This window comes from Lynx canadensis, chromosome E2 (assembly GCF_007474595.2).
Source record: "Lynx canadensis isolate LIC74 chromosome E2, mLynCan4.pri.v2, whole genome shotgun sequence".
NCBI lineage: Eukaryota > Metazoa > Chordata > Mammalia > Carnivora > Felidae > Lynx > Lynx canadensis.
In genome coordinates this window covers 36934135-36961619 of record NC_044317.1, presented here as the reverse complement: position 1 = coordinate 36961619, position 27485 = coordinate 36934135, and the positions used below count along the sequence as shown (strand labels likewise).

Below are 27485 nucleotides of genomic sequence, written 5' to 3'. Positions count from 1 at the left end.
TATACAGTACATCTCCAGAGATTTTGGAGGCTTGGACCTAGTTTTGTTGGCACACTGCAGTGTGATGTAGAGGAGTGAACAGCAGTATGAGGTCCTTCCCTACCCATTCCCAACTGACTTATTTTGAATTACCACAAGCCAGAAAAACCTAAGTCTTTAATCAAACCTAGGGCAGGTCACTCAAGTATACAACAAATGAGTAGATATTGGCTAGCTGACTCAGTGTCTGCTGTCCAACTCCAGGACACCCCCAATCATAGCAAACAGGAAGGCTCCTTGAGAGATTTCCTCACCCCCATCACTTTTCATTTATAGTATGTAGTCTGGAATTCCCATCATCAAAGACAATGCCATTGAGAAATCCTTTCAATTCCATTCTGCTTGAACTTTTTTCTTTGAATTCTTATGAAAGCAATGTAATGGAAGAGCCCTCTGAAATCTAGACTTTGTATTTAAATCCCCTCTCAGTGTCTATGGTGGTATACTTATTCCTTGTGGTCTGTCCTATTTCTCAATGGCTCTGAGAGATGTACATGAACTGTACTACAACCATTCTTCCTTTTCTTCAAAGCACTCTATGATGCCTGATCAAGTCCAACACCTCCCTCTTTTAAGCTACACTAACAGATAAAACAGCCTGCAAACTAACCGGGACCCCAAGTGGACAAGGTAATATCAGAGCTCCTTTATCTGATGGCTCCCAATGTCATGGCTAAAGGACCAGTCAGAAGCATGAGTTTCTAGGTGAAAAAGCAATCATCTGGACTCCAAGAATCACTTCAGACAAGTGGAGATAGGAAAGGGAGGGCAGAAATGTCCTAAAACAGCATCTCAGAATGAGAAAGGGTCATCCACTCATATCACCTCTTAGATATGTCCTCCTAACTAACTGTCCCCTAGTCTTGGAATTCTCCATGCAACATTAGGCCTGACCTAGGCTCAGTGCTTCTCTCCACCTACAAAGGGTTTTTTTCCCCCTGGTCTATCAAGAACCAGTACTTTTTTTGTAAGACACAATAAAAATTACTAGAAAAAAGGAGGCCAGGGAAGCAGGCATACAAAGCACAAGCCCTAATTCATTAGATTCAACAGACATAAAATCGCCAAACTGGTTTAAGTGTGTCAATTCTTAGTCCTTTTTTCTTTTTTAACTTTTTAAAAATTTCTCATTATAGACAGGTAAGAGTTTAACTTGCTTCAGTCCATGGATCACTCTTGGATAGCCTGGCTCCATCTATAAAATATGGGACTGCAGGTCAAGCATTAGCCTCACAAGGCTAAAAAGACAGACTTGAAGTCACATGAGGATTCATCAAACCTCCTCCAGGCTTTACCCCAACACCTTCAGCCCCCACTTCTATGCTCTCCTGGGCATACCCTTATTACATTACTGTTGGTCTTCACACCAGATGAAAATTCTCAAAGCTAGGGACCCTATCTTGTTCACCTTTATACCCAGTGCCTGTACTTGGCATATAGTAGGTACCCAATTTTTGTTCAGTAAAGGAATGTGTCAATTAAGATTAGCAGAGCTTTGGTTTATTTCCTAAATCTGTTCTCTTCACCTCACCAAAACAATGGGAAATACTTTATACCCTGTACTGACATTTTACCTCTGAACCTTCCTGAGCTCAAATTCAAGTATTCTCCTTGAGTCACATCTTTATTTCTCCAGCTGTATTTCACAAAATATGTGAATAGAATGAACATGTTGACTTCTATTCCACAATCAAGTTTATACTGAGTAAAGTGGCACCTGCAAAGTACAGAAAGGATTTGCTAGACTAAAAGCGTCTACAGAGAAGCTTAGGATACTTGGTAGATTTTAATGGTACCAATTCTATAACTTTATTCTTTAAAACCTGATGTCTTAGTCCATTCATGCTGCTGTAACAAAATACCATAGGCTGGGTAACTTATAAACAGAAGTTTATTTCTCATACTTCTGGAAGGTGTTAAGTCCAAGATCAAGGCACCAGCATGGCTGAGTGAGGGCCCTTCTCCAGGTTGCATACTGCCAACCCGTGTTTTCACAAAGTGGAAAGGAGCAAGCAAGCTCTCTGGGCCTCTTTTATAAAGGCACTAATGCCATTCGTAAGACTCCACCCTCACGACCTAAGCACATTCCAAAGGCCCCACCACTCAACATCTTTGGAGGCTAGGATTTCAACATATAAATTGCAGGGGTGGTGGGGAGAGGGGGATACAAACATTCAGACCATAGCACCTAAGAAGTGCTAGACGTCTATCAATGTGGGTGAAGGGGCAGATGGTAAGCTATTAAGTGAGGTGATCATTTGAAAATGCCCATACATTTGCAAAGTCTCCATTCAAGAGGTGGAGCTTAATGTAATTCCTCTTACTCTTGAGTATGAGTTAGTCTTAGTGACTCCTTTCTAACAAACAGAAGAAGGCAAAAACAACAGTATGTCACTTCTAAGGTCAGCTCATAAAAAGGCATGTGGTTTCCTCTTTGCCCTCTCTCACATGGGTCACTTTGGAAAAGCCAGCTGCTGTCATGAAGACTTTCTAGCTGCCCTTGTAAAGGCCCACAAAGAAAGGAATAGAGGCCTTTAGATCATGGTCATGTGAATAAGCTTGGAAGCCAGTCCCAACCAAACCTTTAGATGGTTGCAGCTCCAGGCAAAATCTTGAGACACCCTAAGCCAGAACCACTGGCTAAGCTGCTCCCAAATTCCTAAGCCAGAACACCATGAGATAAATGTCTGTTGTTTCAACACACTAAGTTTTGGAATAATTTGTTACATGACAGATAAAGGTGGTGAGCCTTCTGGGAATTAATATGGAAGTACCATGCCTAAGGAGAAGAGAATAAGGCCAAGGAAAGCAAATGGGTATAAACAGAAGAATAGATGGTGCCTTGCTCAAGAAGTACTTAAAATGAAAGCTTAAAATGAACAAGCAAGTGTTGTACATAAGATTGTCTATTAACCACAGGCATTCTACTAGCTCCTTCTATAAATCTAGCATGAAAGGGTAAAAAGTCCAAAATTGTTAATAGCAACTTTATTGTTTCACTGGTGAAAAAAAAAAAAAATCATGGTAATTGTACGATGCATTTCCCCTTAAATTTACAATGAAGGTTATACATAAATTATACTGATCACGAATTTTCTATTTTATGCTATTTAGAACAAAATTATTTTGATAAATATGCCCAGAGTAAAACATAGGTTCTTAATGAATGACGGAGTCCAAATATGCAAAATATAGCTTTTGGTTTTGACCATGGTGCTTTAAAATTCTCAAACATGCATTAATATATTCTAGTTTTAGGGAAAATATTACATGGCCTTATCTTGCATTTAGGGAAAAACCCAAGCTGAATTTCACATACAGTATCCCTTTCCTCTAAATTAATCTCAAATTGGACTAGAGAACAAAGAGACAGACACTTTCAGGTTAGTACTCCCAAGTAACGAAAGAAATTACACAACCAACAAAACGAAATAAAGGAAGAAGGGCTTCATTAGTAGCTGAGATAAGTGGTGGTTTGCTGTTTTTTTTGTTATTGGTGGGTTTTGTTTTTTGTTTTGTTTTGTTTACAGATCACAGGAGTTTTAAATAGCAGATCAATCATGCTACCTGGGGTGATCAGACAGATTGAGCACTTATGAAGTGAATAGTTTTATTAAGGTCCTGAAGGTGAGTGTCCGGAGGTGCTGGCTAAAACACATCACAGGTAAGAAACGGGAAACCTACCTCAGCATTTCTGAAAGGCACAATCTATGGAGGGGAAACCTAGTATAATAAAACCCTTACTGGATGTACATGGAAAGAAGTATGGTGAGCCAGTTTCCTTTTTAAAGGATGAGACCTTCATAAATTGGCCCCTCAGATTCTGGTGACTCCCGCCTCAAACGCAAATGCTCCAGTGTGTTATGAAAATGTTTGTTAATCTGCTCTGTTTCTTCACTGGACTCAAGATTTGGGAGGTCTTCTCGTATCTTTTGGATAAGCTGGTTCAAAACCTGAATTGTGACCTACAAAAGAACACGCACAGTTTCATAACCAAGCATGTACGATAAAAAAGAAAAGATAATTCAATAAAAATGTTTTAAAGATTGTCTTACTCGCACCAATCACCAGAGTAATCAATCATAAAAAAAGACATATGAAAACATGATCCCTGCTTTGAGCAACAACTATTGGCAATTCACCAAAACAACCAACAAAACAAAATGAAAAAAAATCAATAAAAATTAGAGCATCACAAACCAATAAAAGAATAGCAAAATTTTACTTAACCTACAAATCTTCAACACTGTACTGCTAAAAGGATAATTCATTTAGGAATTATTCTAAACTTGTATGTGATGACCAATCAGTATACTATATTTGTAAATTATTTTGTGTTTTTCAAACAGACAGGGACTATTTTTTTTTATAAAATATTCATAACAAAAGAGATGAGAATTTCTTGTACATGATGAGTTCTTCTGTTACAGAGATGCATCTATAGACAGAAAAGGATACTAGAGAATAAAAGAGACTACTAGGTGAATTCTCTAAACTCTGACCCTCTTAAAAAAAAAAAGTTATCAAGATCATAAACTTTAATATGTATCAGATCTCTGAAGAACAGGAAGGGAAGTATTAATTCACTAACAATATTTTATTATAGTTTACTTACCGCATCATTTTCCTTTTCATAAAAATAGATATATCTGTTCAGAATTTCTATAAAAAGTTGCACTTGTAAAGAGGGGTCCATGCACTGATTTGCTATTTTCAGAGCTTTCTTTAAGCATTCCATTACCCTCTTGCCTCCATGAAGCTAGAATAAAAGTGAGGGGATTGGGGGTAAGGGGAGAGTATTAAAGAGATTAATGAATCACAAATGTCCCATTTCACACAAAGAAATAAACAGAACCCTACCCTACACTGGCTCTTTTTTAAGGTACACAACAAATTTAAAACCTCTTCATTTTTTTTAAAGACACAGCTATATTTTAAAACATGTATTTGTTTTACATATTCACTTTTTTAAAGAGTATCCATTTCTTTAAATGTTTATTTGAGAGAGAAAATAAAGGAGAGAGAGAATCCCAAGCAGGCTTCACACTGTCAGTGCAAAGCTTGAAGTGGGGCTCAAACTCACAATGAGACCATGACCTGAGCCGTAATCAACAGTGGGATGCTTAACCAACTGAGTCACCCAGATGTCCCTGTTTTACATATTTGTATCTTAAATGTTTTATATTTATTATGTATACCTTTTTTCTTCTTTTTTTAGAGAAAATGTGAGCAGGAGAGAGGCAGATAATTTTCTTTTTTAATGTTTACTTATTTTTGAGAGAGAGAGAGAGAGAGAGAGAGACAGACAGACAGACTACGAGCAGGGGAGGGGCAGACAGAGGGGGACACAAAATCTGAAGCAGGCTCCAGGCTCTGAGCTGTCAGCACAGAGCCCAACGTGGGGCTCAAACTCACGAATTGCAGAGATCATGACCTGAGCTGAAGTCGGACGCTTAGCCAATTGAGCCACCCAGGCACCCCAGCAGAGAGAATCTTAAGCAGGCTCCATGCCCCATGTGGAGCCTGACATAGGGCTTGATCTCACAACCATGAGATCATGACCTGAGATGAAATCAGGAGTAGGACGCTTAACCAACTGAGCCACCCAGGCATCCCTGTTATGTATACTTTTTAAAGGTAGTAGTATATACTTGCTGTGTTACAATATCCTTAAAGTGGGTCTTCACCACAGTATGTTAACTCTGTACAGTATACTTTACCATCCATTTCATTTATTTTAATAAACAAGGCAATTTTCTTTGTCAAGTTTCCAAGCACTCCAAATGCTTCACTTCCAGCACACAAGGACCCGGCAGCTACTTCCAGCAAACAATCCCCTCTTCTATGACCAGGAATGACCTTCCTCCTTACCTCTTCCCCATTTTTGTCTGTGTTTCTGCCAGACCAGAAGAGATGTGCACAGGTGCTCACAGCTCGGCCCTGATCTGGTTTCTTCAGAAGTTTGGATGCAGCAAGTGCACACTGAGTCCTCAAAGGTTCATGATTCTCTTCACTGAAGCACTTCATCCTCTCAAAAGTACCAATGATCAAGGTGATGGCAGCAAGCTGTGCTTTGGAATCACTGATTTCATCTTCATACAGAGAAAATGCCTGGTGAACAAGAAGCAGAAGAGACCTTTACTACTATCTACTCAAGCATTTTCTAAAGTACTTCCCAACAAACCCCCATCGTGTGAGACACTCTGTAGCCCCTTCAGATCACAAGATGCTGACCCCTCCCTTGGAGAAGCACAAGACACAGCTGATATGGAAAGATACTGACAACTTCCAACAAAGAAACTTGTTTTAGCTACTGTTTAACCCAGAGTTCCCAAGCTGAATAAAGGTACTTTTTACCCCATGAAACACTTTTACCTAGGCTTACCTAGAAATCTTAAATCTCATTAGCACCCAGTAACTGATCCATTTTCCTGTTCCAAATCAATCAATATGACTACAGTATTAAGGAGTTCCAAGATGGTGGGAAAGGGATAATTACAAATTCAGTTAAGAGACAATCCATGTGCACTAACCGCCATAACTACAGACAGGTGGCTGAACACAGCAAAACTGTAACATTAAACACAGAAAGGAGAACAGACCATCACCTGGGACATAAATTCATATGCTACTGTTTCGTGATTTTCAAAACCAATTTCTCCAGCAGCTAGAGCCCCTTGAAGAAAAAGTCTTAAGGGTAATTCTGCCAGCTCTGCTTTGATCAAAGCACTGATAGTCTGGTGAGCAAATGAAAAAATCTTCTGGCATTTTTTTTCCCATTTGTCATCCTAAAAGGAAAAAAAAAAATAGTTTAAATTACCTTACTTTCAAGATTAACTTGCTCAAGAATATTCATTTTATGTGAAATGTCTTTAGAACAGGGAAAGCAGGAAAGCTGAGCTCAAGGTTCTCCTGGTATCCTTCTTCTGTTTCATTTATAAAGCACACAAATGAATCAAGCACAATGTCTTCTCAAAACATCAATTTGTAGTTACTGACTTGACCATTTTTGTATATTTGGCATTTGTTTTTTCTCATCAGAAAATCAACACATACCCCAACTGGACAGAATTAAGAAAATAAACCAAAGAATTTTAAAAATTGAAATCATCCCTAAATCTACCATCCAGCAATAATCAGTAATAACATTCTGATGTTAAGGTCTTCTTTTTTGTCTATGCAAATCATAACTAACTAGGATCTCTGTTCTGGTTTTGTTTTCTACTTTAACTCACCAGAAGAGTAAAACTGGGTTCGTGCTGCATATACTTGCACCCTTCACTTATTTTGTCATAACTTTTCCTCATGATACGAAGTTACTGGAAATCATTTTAATGACTAGAAACTTTTCACAAACTGGATGTAGGATAACTTACTTAACTACTCCCTTTGGAAATAATCTGCAATATGACAATGAATGCTCTGTATACATAAAGATTTATTGAATCCTTAATTATTTCCTTAGTATAAATTCTTAGAAGTGGACTTTATTAGCTCTTTTAAGGCTCTACTTACATAATGCCAGAGTTTTCTAGAAAGACTGTACTATTTCACATACCCACCATTACCAGATGAGAATTATCATCACACCATTGCCACTGCTGAACCTTATTTTTCTTTCCTTTTTACCAGTTTAATTTCTAAAACAGAGGTTCATTGTTGTAATTACTAGTGAGGTTAGATATTTTATCCATGTTTAACCATCAAAATTTCTTATTAAAGCAATCAATTCTTTTCATTTTTAAAATCAGATAATAGTCAAGGATTAAATGCAATAATCCAAGTATATACACAGTCCTCGGCATAGTATACGGCACGTAGTAAATGCTGGCTGCTATTTCCATTGTTACTTTCGCCAAAATCTATACATAGAATGCTGGAAAAGGGTCTAAATGAGTGGCTGGCATGATAAAAACTGGCCAAAAGCTGCTATGTCATGCTGGCATATCCACTAAATAAATCTGCTTCTCCACTATTAGAAAAGTAAGTTTACCGAGGCTTACTCCTTAACACTGACTGTCCAACTATCAGGTATGCTATATTTAAGTATTTTCTATAAAACTGTATTATCGAAGACTTAAGTCATGATTCTACTTAAGGAATAAGTGTGTAAAAAAATGTACACAATTCATAAAATAATTCAATTTTAGGCTTTTGGAGAGAGGTTATTATGCAATGTCAGGCCCTTTCATTAGGCAAAGCTACCTTGAATCAGACCTTACCTGTTATGTACTTGCAACCTCTACATGAGATTACTGTATCACTTTAGAATTGGTAAAGACCCTAAGAAAGTAAAATCATTCCTAAACTAAAGCACTCTGAGCCAATTCTCTAATAAACTTATCAATGTCTCACAAGTAATCTTTAAATACAGGAAAAACTCCTAGCATAAATTTATACTGTTTTAATCTTTCATTTCTAAGTGTTTTTATGTGATCCCTCAGCTACTATGCAATCTACCAACACCACTGTTAGGAACACTTAATACAGGATGCATAATGAATTGACTTATTGAAACTGGAATTTTATTATACCATTGTCTATTTTTTTATATGTCTCAATTTCTATAATAAATAACACATACAGATGAAGAAAGAAAGAAAAAAAAGTAATGACATACTTAAAAGTCAACCCACCACTTTAGAATTCTCTTTGTAGCGAAACGCCAGCTGGTAAGCTGCAAATACCAAAGGTGGCAGTGTGAAGCGAATCCGTTGATTTCCACCAGCTCCAAAATGTTTTCGTGCCGTGTTTAAAATCTGATCCCCCCAAAAAAAAACAAAACCCAAAACATTAATCTTTCCTGAACTATGATTACCCATTTATAAAATTAAATGAGGGCTCTAATCATTGTCATTGCTACCATTTTTTACTGTATCTAATATGCAGCAGGCTTTACAGTAGATGCTTTACATTTCTTATCTCACTGGGTCAATACAATCAACATCGCAACCAAGACAGATAGTAACCCCATTTCACAAATGAAGAAACCCGAGGTTCAAAGGTAATCTGCCCAAGGCTATACAAGCAGAGACAATGACAGATGTACACATATTTTCATATACATATGTACATAGTATACTGTGTTTATAAAAACTGCAGGCTCTGGGGGAACCTGGGTGGCTCAGTCGATTAAGTGTCCAACTCTTGACTTCGGCTCAGGTCATAATCTCACAGTTCATGGGTTCAAGCCCCACATAGGGCTCTGCGCTGACAGTGGAGAGCCTGCTTGGGATTCTCTCCACCACCACAACCCCCCCAACACTCCTCCCCCGCTGGCGCACGCACTCTGCCTCTCTCTTTCAAGATAAATAAACAAACTAAAAAAATAAATAAGACTAAAATTAGGGGCACCTGGGTGGCTCAGTCGGTTAAGTGTCCAATTTCAGTTGAGTCATGTATTCACTGCTCATGGCTCAGAGCCTAGAACCTGTTTTGGATTCTGTGTCTCCCTCTCTCTCTGCCCCTCCTCTGCTCTTGCTCTTTCTCTCTCTCTCTCAAAAATAAACATTAAAAAAAATTTTTTTAATAAATAGATAATTAAAAAATAAATTAAAAAATATAAAAAGACTGTAGGCTCTGAACACAGACTTACATTTAAAAGTAGTTTCTAGGGGTACCTGGGTGGCTCAGTCAGTTAAGCATCTGACTTCAGCTCAGGTCATGATCTTGCAGTTCGTGGGTCCGAGCCCCACATCAGGCTCTGTACTGAGAGCTCAGTGCCTGGAACCTGCTTCGGGTTCTGTGTCTCCTCTCTCTCTGCCCCTCCCTTGCTTATACTCTGCCCCTCTTTCTCTCAAAAATAAACATTAAAAAAATTTTTTAATAAAAAATAAAAAAATAAAAGTAGTTTCTAACACTTACTATCTGAGTGACCCTGAGTAAAGTATTTACCTTCTCTTAGCTATAAAAGTTTCATTTGAAAAATGGGGTAGTATATTTCTCCTAGGGTTGTTGGGAAGATCAAGTAATACATGTGAAGTGTTACCAGTTCCTGACACAAGGCAAGTGCTTAGAAAATGTTGGCTATTAGTAGGATGCAAAAACAGTTATATGCACATTGCTGGTATGTCATACCTCCTAATTCAGGAAAAAAAAAAAAAAAATACCATTAAAGTCAAAAGAAATGACAATATACTTTAAAAAGAACCATTGTGAAACATCAGGTTTTTCAGAAAAAACACAAATATTCATGAAATATTTTTTAATATGTGTGACACACTGTGTGACATATTCAGATTCTGTATTCACAAAATATCCTCTGATATAATAGACAGATAAGAGAATGCATTCCCCCTTGGGGAGTCAGAGCTAATAATCCTTGTCTTAATTCTCAGTACATAGGCAAAATCAATTGGCTAGATGTGGAAGGCATACTTCCTACCACTACATTTGGTATGCAAGAAAAAGTGAAAACCAACGTAGCATAAGGGGATCACTTAAAATATCTGAACAATCAGCCAATCATCGTACACAGATCACACACAGTGCACAGAATGTGACACTGGAGTGCCCTGAATGTTTATCATTAAGCCAAGTCAAAGACTATCATCTTGCCAATAGAAATCAGCTTCTTTTTCACACTGCTTATGAAGGAGTACAAGAGTGTCAACTATAACAAAAGAAATCAATAGAAGGAGAAAGTCAGGACTCAACCTCAAATAAAAATGTTCCTCATTTTAGCAGTCTAACTATAGAGCTTCATGTATCTAACAACAGTTAAACTACACCTTGCCCAAACAATAATTAAACAGCCATCTGTGCTACCTTTCATTAAAACAAATCATCTGGTATCAGTCACCAATATTCCTACTCAGGCAACATGTTATTCATTTCACAAAGATTTACTGAGGACTAATGATAAACAAAGGGAGAACCTCAACTGATCGCTCTTTACCAAGAAAAAGAGGTTAAGAAAAAAAGACAATTTCAATTCTAAAGTGTTTTCATAAATTTTCAATGTGGCAAACACATACAACTTATATTTTCAAACCTTCGAAACATAAATACAACTGAATATGAGGACTGCTGTTTATACTTTAAATTTTATTATAATAAACAGTGGACAATTCTAAAAACAGCACAGTTGAAAAAGAAAATGAACATGGAATGAGTACTGAACACCCAACTAAAGGAGGATGGGCTTTCTGTAATTCTTAAGAAGTCTTCAATGAAACTAGAGCAACCAACTTATTCCCAATAAGCTCACAATTATGCATTTATATATAAAGTGAAAGTCCATGGATGTCACTTAATCTTATTCGGCTGCAATTTTTTTTAAACTTTCTAAGGCCACAGCTGCATCAGACCATTCAAGTCACATCTACATGTGATTTCACTAGGAGCTGATGAAGCTGTATAACTGAGTTAACTCATACCAAGTACTGCTGGTCAGGGTCCTCAGACCGTAGAAGATGAATGAATCTGCCCACAAGACTCTGCTCATCAGCAAAGTCTTCTGGATCAGGGTCTTCTATGGGCTGATCTGGCTGATCCTGAATCAATGTGGATACCAAATTCATTATGGAATCCACCTATAACACAAGAGACACAGAAACCCATTGAAGTGAAACTATCAGCATATAAAATCAGTCAAAAGTGTTTCTAATTGTATAAAGTTATCAAATAGTATTAACAATATAATTCCTTTTGTTATAAGAAAGTTTACATATGTTGATACAGATATAGACAAGAGTCTGGAAGAGATGCACCAAATTTTTTTTTGGCATTTTATTTTATTTTTTTTAATAATTTATTTTTTAATTTACATCCAAGTTAGTTAGCATATAGTATAACAATCATTTCAGGAGTAGATTCCTTAATGCCCCTTACCCATTTAGCCCATCCCCCTCCCACAACCCCTCCAGCAACCCTCTGTTTGTTCTCCATACTTAAGGGTCTGTTATGTTTTGTCCCCCTCTGTGTTTTTATATTATTTTTGCTTCCCTTCCCTTATGTTCACCTGTTCTGTGTCTTAAAGTCCTCATATGAGTGAAATCATATGATATTTGTCTTTCTCTGATTTCACTTAGCATAATACCATTTAGTTCCATCCAAAAGATGCACCAAATATTAATTAACAGTATTATTCTCTTACTGGTGAGATTATAATTTCTTCTTTATACATATATATATTTTTTTCTAATTTCTGATTTATATAATGAGTAGCTAATTATAACCTTTTTTAGCATTACTCTCTCCTCCCATCTCATGTGTCTTTCTCAAGATCTAAAATCCTAACTACATTGTCTGTTTTCCTAATATAGCATGTTGGTATTCTCTTACCTGGTCTTGAGAGACAATTTCGGTGTTATAATCCAGAACATTACTAAGCACATAACAACTCATGCTCTTTCTGGACTCATAGTCAAAATACTCAAAAAGTGGGTGAAAATGTTTTAATTTCAAGACTGTTAAAATATTGTTGTAAGTGTCAACAGGTATCTTCAAAAGTCTGGTGAGCTCCTTTGAAACTGCACTACTGGTAGCAATACTACAAAAAGAAAAACAACAGCTCTTTAATGAATAAAATTAGCTTTCTATATATATGAAAAACTCATTGCATAAAAATTTTTCATTTAGGGGCGCCTGGGTGGCGCAGTCGGTTAAGCGTCCGACTTCAGCCAGGTCACGATCTCGCGGTCCGTGAGTTCGAGCCCCGCGTCAGGCTCTGGGCTGATGGCTCGGAGCCTGGAGCCGGTTTCCGATTCTGTGTCTCCCTCTCTCTCTGCCCCTCCCCCGTTCATGCTCTGTCTCTCTCTGTCCCAAAAATAAATAAATGTTGAAAAAAAAAAATTTTTCATTTATACATTAAAGGAAATAAGTCAAGTGAATCATGCCATCTCAAAATACTCCAATGACCTTCTTCAAGAAGATAGAGATGTCTATCTAAACACAAACACGTATTCACCTCTTAATTTTCCATTAATACAAATAAGATGTAACACTCTCCAACTCAATGACCAGGTTGTACAGCTTGAGGTAAAATAACTATCTAGAATTTGACATTTCTAAGAAAAGTATTTTAAGTGGTAGTTAAGTTCCTGGGTAGCCAATAAATACTGTATATTCATGATGAAAATCAGTAGTAAGAAAAACCCATGCAAAACTAGCACCTCTACAAAACAGTTTCTTCTGCATCAGATGTTGGTGATTAAGGAAAAGCAGGCTAAATTCAAGGTAGTAGCTCATAGCAGCATTCTGTTGAGATGAGGCATATCCGGGCATTTATAAGACCTTTAGAGGTTGGGATTTCTAATTCCTTATTTTGTCTAATTTTACTTTAAAACTTACTTGGTGGGGGAATGTAGATACATAATTTAATTTTCTCTCATATTTAACATTCAAGATCTGGAATGTTTTTCAGTTCAAAAAAAAATGGAAATAACCAAAAAAAGGGGGGTGGAGTGCCAAATAAAAGGAGGTAAAAGGAAAATGAGAAATCTTCCTGATGTAGCTAAACCACCAGAAAGGAGATGGAAAGGAAAAAGATGGTATGAAATAAAATTATGAATAATTTTATTATTAAAAATATACTTTTTAATTATTAAAAAATAATTGACCCCATGTTCAGATGCAATGCAGGATGGGACAGTAGGAGGACTGCTGGTGAAAAGGTAAAGGGACCAGAATTGCCCACGGTGGCCACTAGAGGATGCCACAGACTAGGACAGCATAGTTGAGGAAGCTCCCAAGTAGGTAACAAAATCAACTTTCCTTGATGGTATCAAAATCAAAGCTCAAAATAGAAAAATATTTCAAACCAATTTAATTTTCACACCTTAAATATATATGTTTCTAATTTTTCAAAACTTATTCATCTGCAGGAAATCACTTCTTATGGAAACACTGCTTAACATAAACAGTTGACCCATGAACCACACAGATTTGAATTGTGCAGGCCCACTTATACATGATGTTTTTCTACAAATACAGTACAGTAGTATGAAATGTTATTTTCTCTTCCTGTAATATTCTTATAATTTTCTCTTTTCTCTGGCTTACTTGACTGTAAGAATACAGTATATAATACATAGAACGTAGAAAATACGTGTTCATAGCTGTTTTTTGTTGTTAAGGCTTCTGGTCAACAGTAGGCTATCAGTAGCTAAGTTTTGGGGGAGTAAAAAGTTCTAAGCAATTTTTCAATTGTACACAAGGTCAGTGCTCCTAATCCCAACATTGTTCAAAGATGAACTGTTAATTTTCTTACCAGTTTGAAAACTCATTCATATTCTGAAATGGAAAGACTGCTTATACTCCATGAGTGCCACTACTTTATCAATGTACATAATCAAGGAATTGGTTGGCACTTTCTGCTCTGTAACACCAAGCAAGTCAATCTAACAAACACTTCAGACAAATGCTAACATTTCCAAAAGCAATTAAGAATAACAAATCTGGGATTAAAAAAGTGTTTTATGAGGGTTTTTACAAAGATGTAACTTTGACTTACTGTTCAAGGTTGAGCTTATTAAATATCTCCACTGTAGTTTCTAGAACTTTATCAACATAGTCCACACGATCAGGGTAACACTTCATAGCAAGATTAATGAGAGAGACTTGTAAAGACACAACGTCCTCAGAAGGCATGTCTTGTCTAGACTGAAATGTTTAGAAAACCACAGAATTTAAACAATCACAAAAGGATATACCAGCTGAGAAGTTTCCAAGTTTTGAGAATTTAGAAAAGCCATTCAAACCTGTATTACTGTAGCCACCTGCTGCGAAAATATGTCAAAAAGTTTAATATCTGCTGGGATTCCAGGTCCATCTTCACGGTGAGCAAATAAAGCTAATCTGAAAAAGAAAACAATCTTTATTTTAACAAATACAGGGATTTGAGTGGTGGGATCATGGGTGACATTTTATTCTTTATACCTTACTGTATTTTCTACAAGGTATTTCTCCTAGAACATTAAAAAAGATTTTAAAAAAGAACGTGGAATTGAGCCATTCCCTCCATTCATTTTTTAATTAAGTTTTTATTTTAATTCTAGTATAACAGCATTCTATCAGTTTCAGTGTACAGTATAGTGATTAAATTATTCCATACATCACCCCATCCTCATGACGAGTGAGTGCCCTCCTTAATCCCCATCACCTATTTCACCTATTCCCCACCCCCCACCTCCTCTCTGGTAACCACCAGTTTATTCTTTACAGTTAAGAATCTGTTTCTTGGGATGTGTCTTTTCTTTCCTTTGCTCATTTGTTTTGTTTCTTAAATTCTACATGAGTGAAATCATATGGTATTTGTCTTTCTCTGACTTATTTCAGTTAGCATAACACTCTCTAGCAAATACATTGTCATTGCAAATGGCAAGATTTCATTCTTTTTTTATGACTAAACATATGTGTATATATATAACACATCTTCTTTATCCATTCATCTATCCATGGGCAAGGGCACTTGGGCTGCTTACATAATTTGGCTATTGCAAATAATGTGCTAAACACAGGGGTGTATGTATCCCTTTGAATTAGTGTTTTTGTATTTTTGGGGTAGATACGCAGTAGTGCGATTATTGGATTGTAGGGTAGATTTGTTTTTAAGTTTTTGAGGAACCTCCATACTGTCTTCCACAGTAGCTATTCCAGTCTGACTTCCAATCAACAGTGCAAGAGGGTTCTCTTCTCTCCATATCCTCACCAACACTATTGTTTCTTAGATTTTTGATTTTAGCCATTCTGAGAGGTGTGAGGTATCAATCATCTCATTGTAGTTTTGATTTGTATTTCCCTGATGATGAGTGATATTGAGCACCTTTTCACATGCCTGTCGGCCATCTGTAGGTCTTTGGAGAAATGTCTGTTCATGTCTTTGGCCCATTTTTTTAAGTGGATTGTTTTCTGGGTGTTCAGTTTTATCAGTTCTTTATATATTTTGGAAACTAACCCTTTATTGGATACGTCATCTGCAAATACCTTTTCCCATTCAGTAGGCTACCTTTTAGTTTTGTTAACTGTTTCCTTCACTATGCAGAAACTTTTTTTTTAATTTATTTATTTTGAGAAAGAGAGTAAGCAAGCAGGGAAGGGACAAAGAAAGAGGGAGAGAGAATACCAAGCAGGCTCTGCACTAGCACCAAGCCTGACATGGGGTTCAATCCTATGAACTTTGAGGTCATGACATGAGCTGAAATCAAGAGTCAGACAAGTAACCAACTGAGCCATCCAGGTGCCCCAGAAACTTTTTGATATAGTCCCAATAGTTTATTTTTGCTTTTATTTCCCTTGCCTCAGGAGACATATCTAAAAAAATGTTCCTATGGCCAATATCAGAGAAATTATTGCCTGTACTCTCTTGTAGGATTTTTATGGCTTCCATCTCACATTTAGGTCTTTAATGCATTTTGAGTTTATTTTTGTGTAGTAAGAAAGTGGTCAATTCATTTTTAACTGAACAGTTTTGTCAATGATGTCTCATTTCACTGAATTCTTACTATATATACATATTTTATACTATACATAGATCTTCAATAGGCCAATTTTGCCATATGCTTTGAAGTCTAATCAAATAGATATGGATAAAAATGCATTAAAGTGACAAATGTATTCAACAACCATGATTTTAATTTTTTTTTTCAACGTTTATTTATTTTTGCGACAGAGAGAGACAGAGCATGAACGGGGGAGGGGCAGAGAGAGAGGGAGACACAGAATCGGAAACAGGCTCCAGGCTCTGAGCCATCAGCCCAGAGCCCGACGCGGGGCTCGAACTCACGGACCGCGAGATCGTGACCTGGCTGAAGTCGGACGCTTAACCGACTGCGCCACCCAGGCGCCCCTCAACAACCATGATTTTAAAGAGCAATCTTTAAAAGATAAATTCCATGGGAATGCAAGCTGGTGCATCCACTCTGGAAACCAGTATGAAGGTTCCTCAAAAAACTAAAAATAGAGCTACCCTACAACCCAGCAATTGCACTACTAGGCATTTATCCAAGGGATACAGGTATGCTGTTTCAAAGGGACACATGCACCCCCATGTTTATAGCAGCACTATCAAAATTGACAAAGTATGGAAAGAGCCCAAATGTCCATCGATGGATGAATGGATAAAGAAGATGTGGTATATATATACAATGGAGTATTACTCGGCAATCAAAAAGAATGAAATCTTGCCATTTGCAAGTATGTGGATGGAACTGGAGGTTATTATGCTAAATGAAATTGGTCAGTCAGAGAAAGACAAAAATCATGACTTCATTCATATGAAGACTTTAAGAGACAAAACAGATGAACATAAGGGAAAGGAAACAAAAATAATATAAAAAACAGGGAGAGGGACAAAACAGAAGAGACTCATAAATATGGAGAACAAACTGAGGGTTACTGGAGGGCTTGTGGGAGGGGGGAGGGGCAAAATGGGTAAGAGGCACTAAGGAATCTACTCCTGAAATCATTGTTGCACTGTATGCTAACTAATTTGGATGTTAATTGTAAAAAATAAAAAATAAAATAAAAAATAAAATAAAATAAAAGATAAATTCCATTATCAGCTTCCCTTAAGAGTATGCCCAATTTGCATGTAATTCTTGCTGCCCAGGTTTGAAGAGATAACTTGGAGAATTTGCTATATAAATTCTCAGACTTTAACAACTTAGGTATTTAAAATATAACAAAATGTATTTGCAGAAATAAATCTTCACTTGGGTTTCTGGTTTCATTACGTCAATGATGTGTAAGCTCACAAGCAGGACACCTATTATATCCTGGCACTCAGCATAGTTGCCAAGCAGGCACTCATTAAAACCATTATCAAAGGCAAAGTTTTATACTTTCACCCAAGACCACTGGCTAAAGTAAAATTTAAACCTAAAAGGAATTTACTAAACATATTTAATATTTCAAAATTCTTCTTTAAAAAAATGTGATAGAGTGATTACCTAAACATTCTTAATCATCTCTATTTAATGAATACTTGATAAAAAAAAAAAAAGACTCCCAAATCAAATCAGTTCCCACTAAAAGGTAACTTTCATTATTGTAAAAAACAAATTTTGTTCTTTGGATTTGTAAGATTTAAGTAATGAATCTGTATAACATTGCCAATTTAAATGCCAATTAAATGTCTAGATTAAGAGTATTCATGGGGCACCTGGGTGACTCAGTCAGTCGAGCATCCAACTTCGGCTCAGGTCATGATCTCACGGCTCATGAGTTCGAGCCCCACATTGGGCTCTGTGCTAACAGCTGAGAGCTTGAAGCCTGCTTTGGATTCTGTGTCTCACTCTCTCTCTGCCTACCCCTCCTGTGCTTGCACACATGCTCTCTCTCCCAAAACAAAAAACATTTAAAAAAATTTTTTAAAACAAAAGAACAAGAGTATTCATTATCTCCATGCCTGCTGCTAAGCCTCTTCTCATGCCTAAGCTAGGCAAGCACCTGGTAGGTACTCATACTTACAGAACTAAATGTTCATAATGTAATTACATTAAAATCATTAATAAAGATGTAACAGAAATAAGTAATTCACAGAAATGTTTTAAGTTTATTAGTTCCAAGTCAAAACACTGCCCTGCAGTGTTGGAAATGCTTACCTATCAATTAAAGCAATGATTATGTTTTTCACATTTACATTTTGGTGTAACTCAGCACAGGCCCGGAGAAAAGGATTCAAAGTTTGAAGGTGGAATTCATCAGGGAAAACCTGAAAATCAAATAATAATTGAGTGATACAAGTAAAAGTATTTCACATTATATTCTGGATTTACGGCAAAGGTCATATTAGTGGAAACAATCGTTTAATCTTACACAACTAAATTCAAATACATTACTTTTGAGTCTCTTTAAACATAAGGCCAGACAGAAATATTCCAATAACCAAAGTACATCTACAATTAAACTAAAACAAATGAGAACTAGAAAACATGAAAACTACTCTTCCCTACATTTTGGGGAGAAAAAACACATCAATACAAAGATGAAGTTATCATTAAGAGAAAATCCTTTACTGAGGCCAGCTGATATTCTATCAAGATTTTTTTCAAAACAATGAAAATTAATGAAAGACAAAATGAGTCCTTTTAAAAAGTGAAATGTTCTCACTTACCTGAATAATACACTCCATGAGATATTCTTGAGCCAAAGCATCCCTACAATTCACAACTTGTTCCAATATCCCAGTCAAAACAATCTAAAAGAGTTAAAAAAAATTATTTTTAAATCCTAAACCACTCCTCTAATAACATAAACTATTAATTTGAAAATCTTACTTTAGATTTTTCTTACCCCTATTTCATTTTTAAACTTTAACATTTTACAGAAGAATTTTTAAATAAAAATTTAAGTAAAAAATTCTGGGCTTCTATTTAGTAAGTCATTTAGGACGAAGTTCATTTTATCAATTTTTTCTTTTATAATTTGTGCCTTTTGTGCCCTAAGAAGTCTTTGTCTAATTCAATATTATAAAGATTTCCTTTGTGTTTTCTTCTAAAAGTTTTATAGGTGCCTGAGTGCTCAGTCGGTTAAGTGTTCGACTTTGGCTCAGGTTATGATCTGGCGGTTTGTGAGTTTGAGCCCCATGTTGGGCTCTGAGCTGACAGCTCAGAGCCTGGAGCCTGCTTCTATGTTTCTGCTGTCTCTGCCCCTCCCCCACTCTCTCACATGCTCTCTCTCAAAAATAAACATTAAAAAAAAAAAACCTTAAAAGTTTTATGGTTTTAGGTTTTATATTTACACCCCTGATCCATTTTTGACTTTTTCTACATGGTATGAGAATGGGTCACAGTTCAAGGGTTTTGTTTGCACACAGATGTCCAATTGTTCCAGAACCATTTGTTGAAAAGTAATGGTACTTTTATCAAAAGTAATTTATCATATATGACAGGGCCCATTCTGGATTCTCTTTTCCAGGGCTCAGCAAATCTAGCTCAAGTATCTGTTTTTGTACATTACTTCTATATTGTCTGTGGTTGTTTTTCACTATACCTGCAGAGTTAGTGTTGTAGACAACATGGCTTGTAAAATAAAAAAATATATTACTATTTTTCCTTTCTAGAAAAAGCTTGTCAATCTCTGCTTTATTCCTCCCACTGATTTATGTGTTTATCCCTTCCACCAATATCACATTATCTTACTGTAGTTTTAGAGTAAATCTACAGTAATATGTAGTTAATCTCAATTTCAGAAAAATTGGTATCTTAATATTGAGTCTTCCAATCCACAAACACAAACTGAAAATCAATTTACTTAAATCTTCTTTAGTTTTAAAATGGTTTTCAATGTAGTATTATTTAATAAAAATATTTGTAAAAATTAGACCTCAATTTATATACCTCATGACGTAAGAAAAAGTGACAAGTAAAAGGATATAAACCTGTTTGTAACGTTCCACATTTACACCTTCCAACTGACTGAGGCGCACCAAATTTGTTCCCACTAAAATTCTGAGTTCTTGTCTTTCTCGTTCTCTTTTTTCCCTATCTCGGCTATGTCCCTGATGTTGCATTCGCACCCAGAGCTTGTTCATCTCTGCAAAGTTGAGTAGTACAAAATCCATGGAATCACTGATATCACCAGTTGTTTCTTCACTGCAAAGAGACAGTTGAAAAATTCTTTATATACACTATTTATGCCATAGGACCAGCTTTACTGTTATCCCTCTCCTTTGTGCATTTCCTTATTGCATTAATATGTCAATGTTTTCTATTAGAAATTTTAACTTCATTGGCTTAGTGTTCAATTTCAAGGAAAACAGACTCAAGAGAAAAAAAATACCAGGTAGAGAACACGGTACAAGTACAAAGGGACAAAAAACTTTCCCCCACTCTCTATCCGGGGCCAACTTGTTCTTACAGCAACTCCATTAATTCAAAAAGCCTAAAAAACTTGATACTAATAACATACTAACTACATCATTTTATCGAACTTTTTATGGTTCCAATTGGAATATAAGCTTTGAGAGGGAAGAGACTATGTTATTTCCTGCTTATTTTTCATCTTCTAGGATAGGAAACACAGTTTTCAAAATTTTTTAACGACTGCCTAATTAAATGCTCAAAACTGGGGTGCCTGGGTGGCTCAATCACTTAAGCGTCCAACTCTTGACTATGGCTGAGATCATGACCTCACAGTTCATGAGTTCAAGCCCTACATCTATTTTCTTGGGATTCTCTCACTCAAAAAATACATAAATACACTTTAAAAAAATAAAAAATAAATGCTCAAAAGTGACAAATCATAATAAAACAAATAACCTTGCCATCTCCTCAGCACTGTTAAGTTTTTATCTCTTCTATACTGTTTAACTTTGTCACATGCATGGTAAATTTTTATTATATTCTTTTTCCCTTAAAAAGGAACTGATGTAGATATACTAAAAACTATCGAATTGTGCACCTTAGAAATAAATGAATAAATAAATAAGGGGTGCCTGGCTGGCTCAGTTGGTAGAGCACGTGACTCCTGATCTCAGGGTCACGGGTTCAAGCCCCATGTTGGGTGTAGAGATTACCTAAAAAATAATAATAAAAAAATAATAAAAATGAATAAATGAATAAATAAAATTAAACAAAAAGAAATTAAGTTCTTCAATCTACAGAATCTTCACATAAATAGTTCATCTAGTTGGTTGAAGACCACAGCTGGCTGACTATCTACACTTGTAGAATAAAAGTGCAATGGATGTGGGTACTAGAATACTGGTCACACAAGAGATGGGGCTCTCACTGAAAGACTTTTGTTTTTTCAGTTTTGGAGTTAATATGTAATTTGTGTACACAGATAACTTAAGTCTCTTATATCCAGGTTATCCAGTCCATAAATTATAAAACTGATAAGATACTCAAGAAACAATATGAAAATTAGCCTCACTTGTGGAAAAAGTTAATCATACCTCATGAATTCATCATAAATGTAATTTAAAAGGTCACAGTTTCAAAGAATACTTAACATAATGGAAAAATGCTCCCAATTGTGTTAAATGAAAAAAGCAGGTTCTAATAATCCACAGACATAAATTTCATAATAGTACATTTTACATCACACCACACATGCTCAAGAGTTCTGTATCACAAGGGAAATACATACATGAAATGCTACAAGTCGCTAGTTGGGTGTGGGGAGGAGAATTACTGAGATTTATTTTCTTACAAACACTTTTCTATACTTCTTGCATATTCTACAACAAAAAAATCTTACAACTAAATCAAGAAAGAAAATCACTTACTCTGTTGGCTCTCCCTCATCAGGTAAGATATTTCTGGTACACTGAAGAAGATAGTTCCGAAGAAATAAACCTCTCAAGGGATGTTGCACACCACGACACATTTCTACCAAATCTTTCAAAATATCTTTCCTGGACTGAGGAAACGATTTGACGTATACAACTCCAACTGTGATCAATAGATAACTAGGGGAATTATGAGAAAATATTTTATTAAAAATAAAATATTCAAAAATAAATAAATAAGTAAAAAATATTCAAGTCAAGAATTTGATTATGTCCAAACATACTGACTACAAACCTATTAAGACAGGAACCATGTTTTTCTTCTGCACAATGAAAAAATATCTAATTTATAATATAACCACAGTGCCTGAGTGGGTCAGTCAGTTAAACATCTGACTTCAGCTCAGGTCATGATCTCGTGGTTTGTGGGTTCAAGCCCCGCATCGGACTTTCTGCTGTCAGCACAGAGCCCACTTCAGATCCTCTGTCTCCCTCTCTCTACCCCTTCCCCACTCACTTGAATGCTCTGTCTCAAAAATAAACTTAAGAGAGAACTTATAAAGAGAGAAAACCACTCATTGACCCTCCCCCCAACTTACATATATATTTACATACAGGTTATGTATATTTACATACATATATATATACACACACGAGTATCATAATCACCTTTACACAGTAGGAAGAGAATAAACATCATTAATTTTTCTAGTAGTCACGACATTAAACAAAACAGTAAGTCCACTTTTCTATTTCAAAAATTCCTCAACTATCTATATAAAAAGTAAAATTAATCATACCCTAAAACCTTAAAAGAAAACAGAGAGTATTGGGGTGCCTGGGTATCTCAGTTGCTTAAGTGTCCAACTTTGACTCAGGCCATGATCTCACAGTTCATGAGTTCGAGCCCCACATCAGGCTCTGCGCTGACAGATCAGAGCCTGCTTCAGACTCTGTCTCCCTCTCTCTCTGCCCTTGCCCACATTTGTGTGTGTGCATGTGTGTGTGCTCTCTCTCTCAAAAATAAATATTAAAAAAATAAAAGGGGGTGGGACACCTGGGTGGCTCAGTCGGGTAAGCATCCGACTTCAGCTAAGGGCGTGATCTTGCAGTCTGTGAGTTCGAGCCCCGCGTCAGGCTCTGTGCTGACAGCTCAGAGCCTGGAGCCTGCTTCGGATTCTGTGTCTCCCTCCCTCTCTGCACATCCCCAACTCGTATTCTGTAATTCTGTACTTAAAAATAAGTAAAAACATTAAAAAAAAAAAGAAAAAAGAAAACCTAGACTTTCTACCAAAATGCTAATCTCAATTTGTTAAGAAATTAAGTAACCTTAAAAATGATTTTTAAGGGGCGCCTGGGTGGCGCAGTCGGTTAAGCGTCCGACTTCAGCCAGGTCACGATCTCGCGGTCCGTGGGCTCGAGCCCCGCGTCAGGCTCTGGGCTGATGGCTCGGAGCCTGGAGCCTGTTTCCGATTCTGTGTCTCCCTCTCTCTCTGCCCCTCCCCCGTTCATGCTCTGTCTCTCTCTGTCCCAAAAATAAATAAACATTAAAAAAAAAAAAAAAAAAAGATTTTTAAAAATCAAAGTTTAAAGGCCGTAACATAAAGTGGAAAATGCAGTTATAAAAGCCCTCAAATTCTCAATTACTTACAGTCTTGGGATAATGTTTCCAGCATACTGTACAAGTTCATAGAGATCTGCCACTTTTCTTCCTTTAGCAAATTCATCTGTCAGGTAGACCTCCAAATAGTGTAGTTCATCAGAAATAGCCATATCTTTTCATTACAATTAAGGACTCAAATAAAGCTAAACCAGCCTAAGCAATACAACACTTGATCTTAGCCAAAAGGCCGAGAAACGATGCCAGCCTAAGCAATACAATGGAACTTGTTGGAGTCATTAAACTGCTGGGCAGATATTTTAAACATTAGTCCTTCAAAAAAGTATGTGTTTAAGTGAAGACAATTTCAGTGGGCTTTCCTTATTTTAAAATAAAGGTTTTAAGGGGTGCCTGGGTGGCTCAGTTGGTTAAGCATCCAACTTCAGCTCAGGTCATGACCTCACAGTTCATGAGTTCGAGCCCACATCAGGCTCTGTGCTAAGAGCTCAGAGCCTGTGTCTCCCTTTCTCTCTGTCCCTCCCCTGCTCGTGGTCCGTCTCTCCCTTTCTCAAAAATAAAGACACATTTAAAAAAATTTTTTAATAAAGTTTCTGTTTACTCATATGTGGGATTTAAGAAACAAAACAAATGAAGAAAGAGAAAAAAAAGAGAGACAAACCAATAAAGAGACCCTTAACTATAGAGAACAAACTGATGGTTACCAGAGGGGACAGGAGTTGGAGGATGGGTGAAACAGGTGATGAGGATTAAGGAGGGCACCAGGTGATTAAAAACTTAAAAAATAAATGGAATAAAATGTTAAAGAAAAAAAAAATAAAATAAGAGTTTTTAAAGATAGTCTGGTAAAGCAAAGGGGTATAAACAAGGATTGCCTAACATACTACTAGAGGGTTTTAAAATGGCAAAGCATTGAATTCATTTCCACTTCAGAATACTGCATAACAAAATCTAAGCATTAAAGAACCAACTGCCTAATAGCTTCAATATCCTTCATGAAGGGACTGGAAACTGCAACAACCTATTTAAAGAAGTTTAGGCATAGAAAAAGGGTTTCTGATATTCAGTTTTTCTTTTTCTCACAAAATCTCCATGGAGTACTATTTGGTTAAGACAATGAAAAATAATGTAAAACCAGAAAAACATAATAAGGAACAAACAAAATATGGCCTTATCAAGAAAAAAAGTATGATGAAAATGTTCAATCTTCAACATTCAAAAGATACAAAGTTCATAGTAGCTCTTTGGTGATAACATAGAAGTCCGGAGTTCACCAAGCATATTAGAAGCATGTTTCAGAGCATCCATAAGCTTGTTTTTGTCCTACAGAAATACCAAGAGAACTGATGAGAAAGCTTTCATTTAACTTGGATTTGTTATACGGTATGTAGTACTTAAATTATTTTAATCACATGCAAATCAGGTTAGTTTCACTTTACATTCTCTCTACTGAAAGAAAAAGATTCATGGTTCATCAGGACTGCAAAGCTTATTAGCAAGTCATCTGTAACTAGGACTGCAAACTTCCTGGCATAACTCTAATCTTTTCAACCCCTAGTGACTATGAAACTAGCTCCATTAATTCACATTTCCTACAATCAAGAGGGCTGGCATACTAATTCTTTTAAAGCAAGATATTATCCTGATAATGGCTTTGCCACAAGTAAAGACTCTTCAGATATGTATGAAATGACTATCCTTTTAAGTATGTTTTCCTCCTCACAATGCCCATGTGTCCACTGAACACACAAATACAGAAAATGCCTGCAGATACAAAAGGCAATATTCAGACTCAGAAAAAACAGAAGCAAGCAATACCAAGTTCCATACCCACCCGTCTTCTCCATTCCAACACACTTTTTTGTAAGAAAAAAATACAGTAGGTATAATTGGTTAAAATGGCATATTGCTAAGCTTTAGAAACTATAAGACACTTTACAAAGATAAGGTATTATCATCATCATCATCATCATCAGAGCAACTTATAACTTGAAGTACCGGCCTCTTTGGTTCCATTTCATAAATTTTAATGCAGAGAATCCATAGTTTCTATACAGATTACCTCCTACCCTGTCTTTTAGAATATGAAAACACAGAAACTGGTGTAAGGATAATTTTCAAGTTGGTTGCTGCAAAAAATATGTATCTATTCAGGATAGAAACAAAAAGTCTTCAAGATAGAAAAAAAGCTGAATAATCCAAACTGAAAGCTTTTAAATATATTTGCTCAACAAATATTTATTAAGCACCCATTATATGTCAAGTACTCCTCAGATTTGAGATATAGAATCAATGAGGCTAGTAACTAAGGTCAGATATTGGTGTGTAGATCAACACTATGTGTAAATAGATGATAGGGTTTCTTGTCCTCCTGGAGCTTACATTCTGGTAGAGAAGAGACAATTCCAAATCATGAATGCAAATGCAAGTAAACAGGGCTCTCTGTTGGAATTGCTCCACACAGTGCTTGAGGGACGTGGGATAAAGACAGAAGAAGTGATGCTATAGGACTTAAGAAAACGCAGATTGAAATTCTGCTTTCATATTGACATTCTTACCAGGCATCTCTTCATCTGGAATGACTGGACCTTCACAGCCTGGATGGCTTCATCCAAGAGCTTTTCCTGCTCATCCTGAGGTGACTGCTGTGTTGTAGGCTGAAAAATAAAAAAATATTTCCATTAATGTCCCATTAGCACTCTCCTCTAAAAAATCTGTTATTTCTGGGGTGCCTGGGTGGCTCAGTGGGTTAAGTGTCTGACACTTGATTTCCACTCAGGTCATGATCTTGCAGTTCATGGGATCCAGCCCCACATGGGTGGAGCCTGCATAGGATTCATATTCATTCTCTCTCTCTCCCCCCCCCCCCACCCGCCCTCCCGTCCTCCTCCCCCCCCCACACCCATGTGCTTGCGCACTTCTCTCCCTCTCTCTAAATAAACTTTTAAAAATAAATAAAATTAAAATAAAAAAATAAAAATCTGTTATTTCCATAGCTCTAGCCATAGCCCTTTTCCAAAGCTTTCATATAAGCTCATTCCAGTTCTAGATCTCAAGCCCATTTATCTATTTTTGACAACTATTGAACCCAGTCATCTAAGTTAACAGCAAAATAATGCCAAAGGGGAACAGTAATGTATACAGAATTTCTTCTTTCTCAGAAACTGATTCAACATACTTGTTAGCAGGTTGGCCTCAAAAAACATGTGGTGTTAGTTTAAATCCAACCCGAACACAGCCATCCAATCAATCTAGTCTTTGTGATAGGTATAGTGTAACCCAAATCTCTAAAAGCCTCTTTTTTTCTCCATACTACTTTTCATCTGCATCTTAGTCTATTCTTAGATCAAGAAGCCAGTTTATGGAACACTGACCTTTTCAGGCAATATAGAACAAGGAATTAAAAAGCTTAGAAATAAAATAACTGAAACTAATATTAGTGACTGATGTAGAAGACCATAGGAGTACTCTCAAGTACCTACCTTAGCATTTCAAATAGAAAAATCTATAGTTATAATGGACAAAATATTATGTACTCTTCAGTTTGTTACCAGCAAAACCTTATTTGCAAAATTAATTAGATTTACCTGTCAAGCAGAATTAACTACACCCTCCTTTATGCTGTGTAAACGTGTTTACACCTCTACACTC

The 27485-nt window shown here is 36.4% G+C and overlaps 1 protein-coding gene and 1 non-coding gene across 3 annotated transcripts in view; one reads left to right on the top strand and one right to left on the bottom strand.

Annotated features, from left to right (window-relative positions):
- Nucleotides 1–3008: 3008 nt before the first annotated feature.
- Nucleotides 3009–27485, bottom strand: part of VPS35 (VPS35 retromer complex component) — a 29699-nt gene continuing 5222 nt past the window's right edge. For both annotated transcript variants that reach the window (XM_030298498.1, XM_030298499.2), the window contains exons 2-17: nucleotides 26393–26491; nucleotides 25061–25157; nucleotides 23868–23991; nucleotides 22214–22396; nucleotides 20363–20576; nucleotides 19097–19180; nucleotides 18585–18694; nucleotides 14742–14838; nucleotides 14495–14643; nucleotides 12325–12532; nucleotides 11418–11573; nucleotides 8676–8798; nucleotides 6648–6827; nucleotides 5911–6150; nucleotides 4655–4798; nucleotides 3009–4004 (exon numbers count right to left, since the gene is read on the bottom strand). In XM_030298498.1, the coding sequence (XP_030154358.1) occupies nucleotides 3825–4004; nucleotides 4655–4798; nucleotides 5911–6150; nucleotides 6648–6827; nucleotides 8676–8798; nucleotides 11418–11573; nucleotides 12325–12532; nucleotides 14495–14643; nucleotides 14742–14838; nucleotides 18585–18694; nucleotides 19097–19180; nucleotides 20363–20576; nucleotides 22214–22396; nucleotides 23868–23991; nucleotides 25061–25157; nucleotides 26393–26491 (2388 nt within the window). In that variant the 3' untranslated portion in view covers nucleotides 3009–3824. The remainder of the gene's footprint in view (nucleotides 4005–4654; nucleotides 4799–5910; nucleotides 6151–6647; nucleotides 6828–8675; nucleotides 8799–11417; nucleotides 11574–12324; nucleotides 12533–14494; nucleotides 14644–14741; nucleotides 14839–18584; nucleotides 18695–19096; nucleotides 19181–20362; nucleotides 20577–22213; nucleotides 22397–23867; nucleotides 23992–25060; nucleotides 25158–26392; nucleotides 26492–27485) is intronic.
- On the top strand, nucleotides 21417–21489 carry TRNAR-CCU. Its single transcript has one exon. It is a non-coding gene; the product is annotated as a tRNA-Arg (tRNA).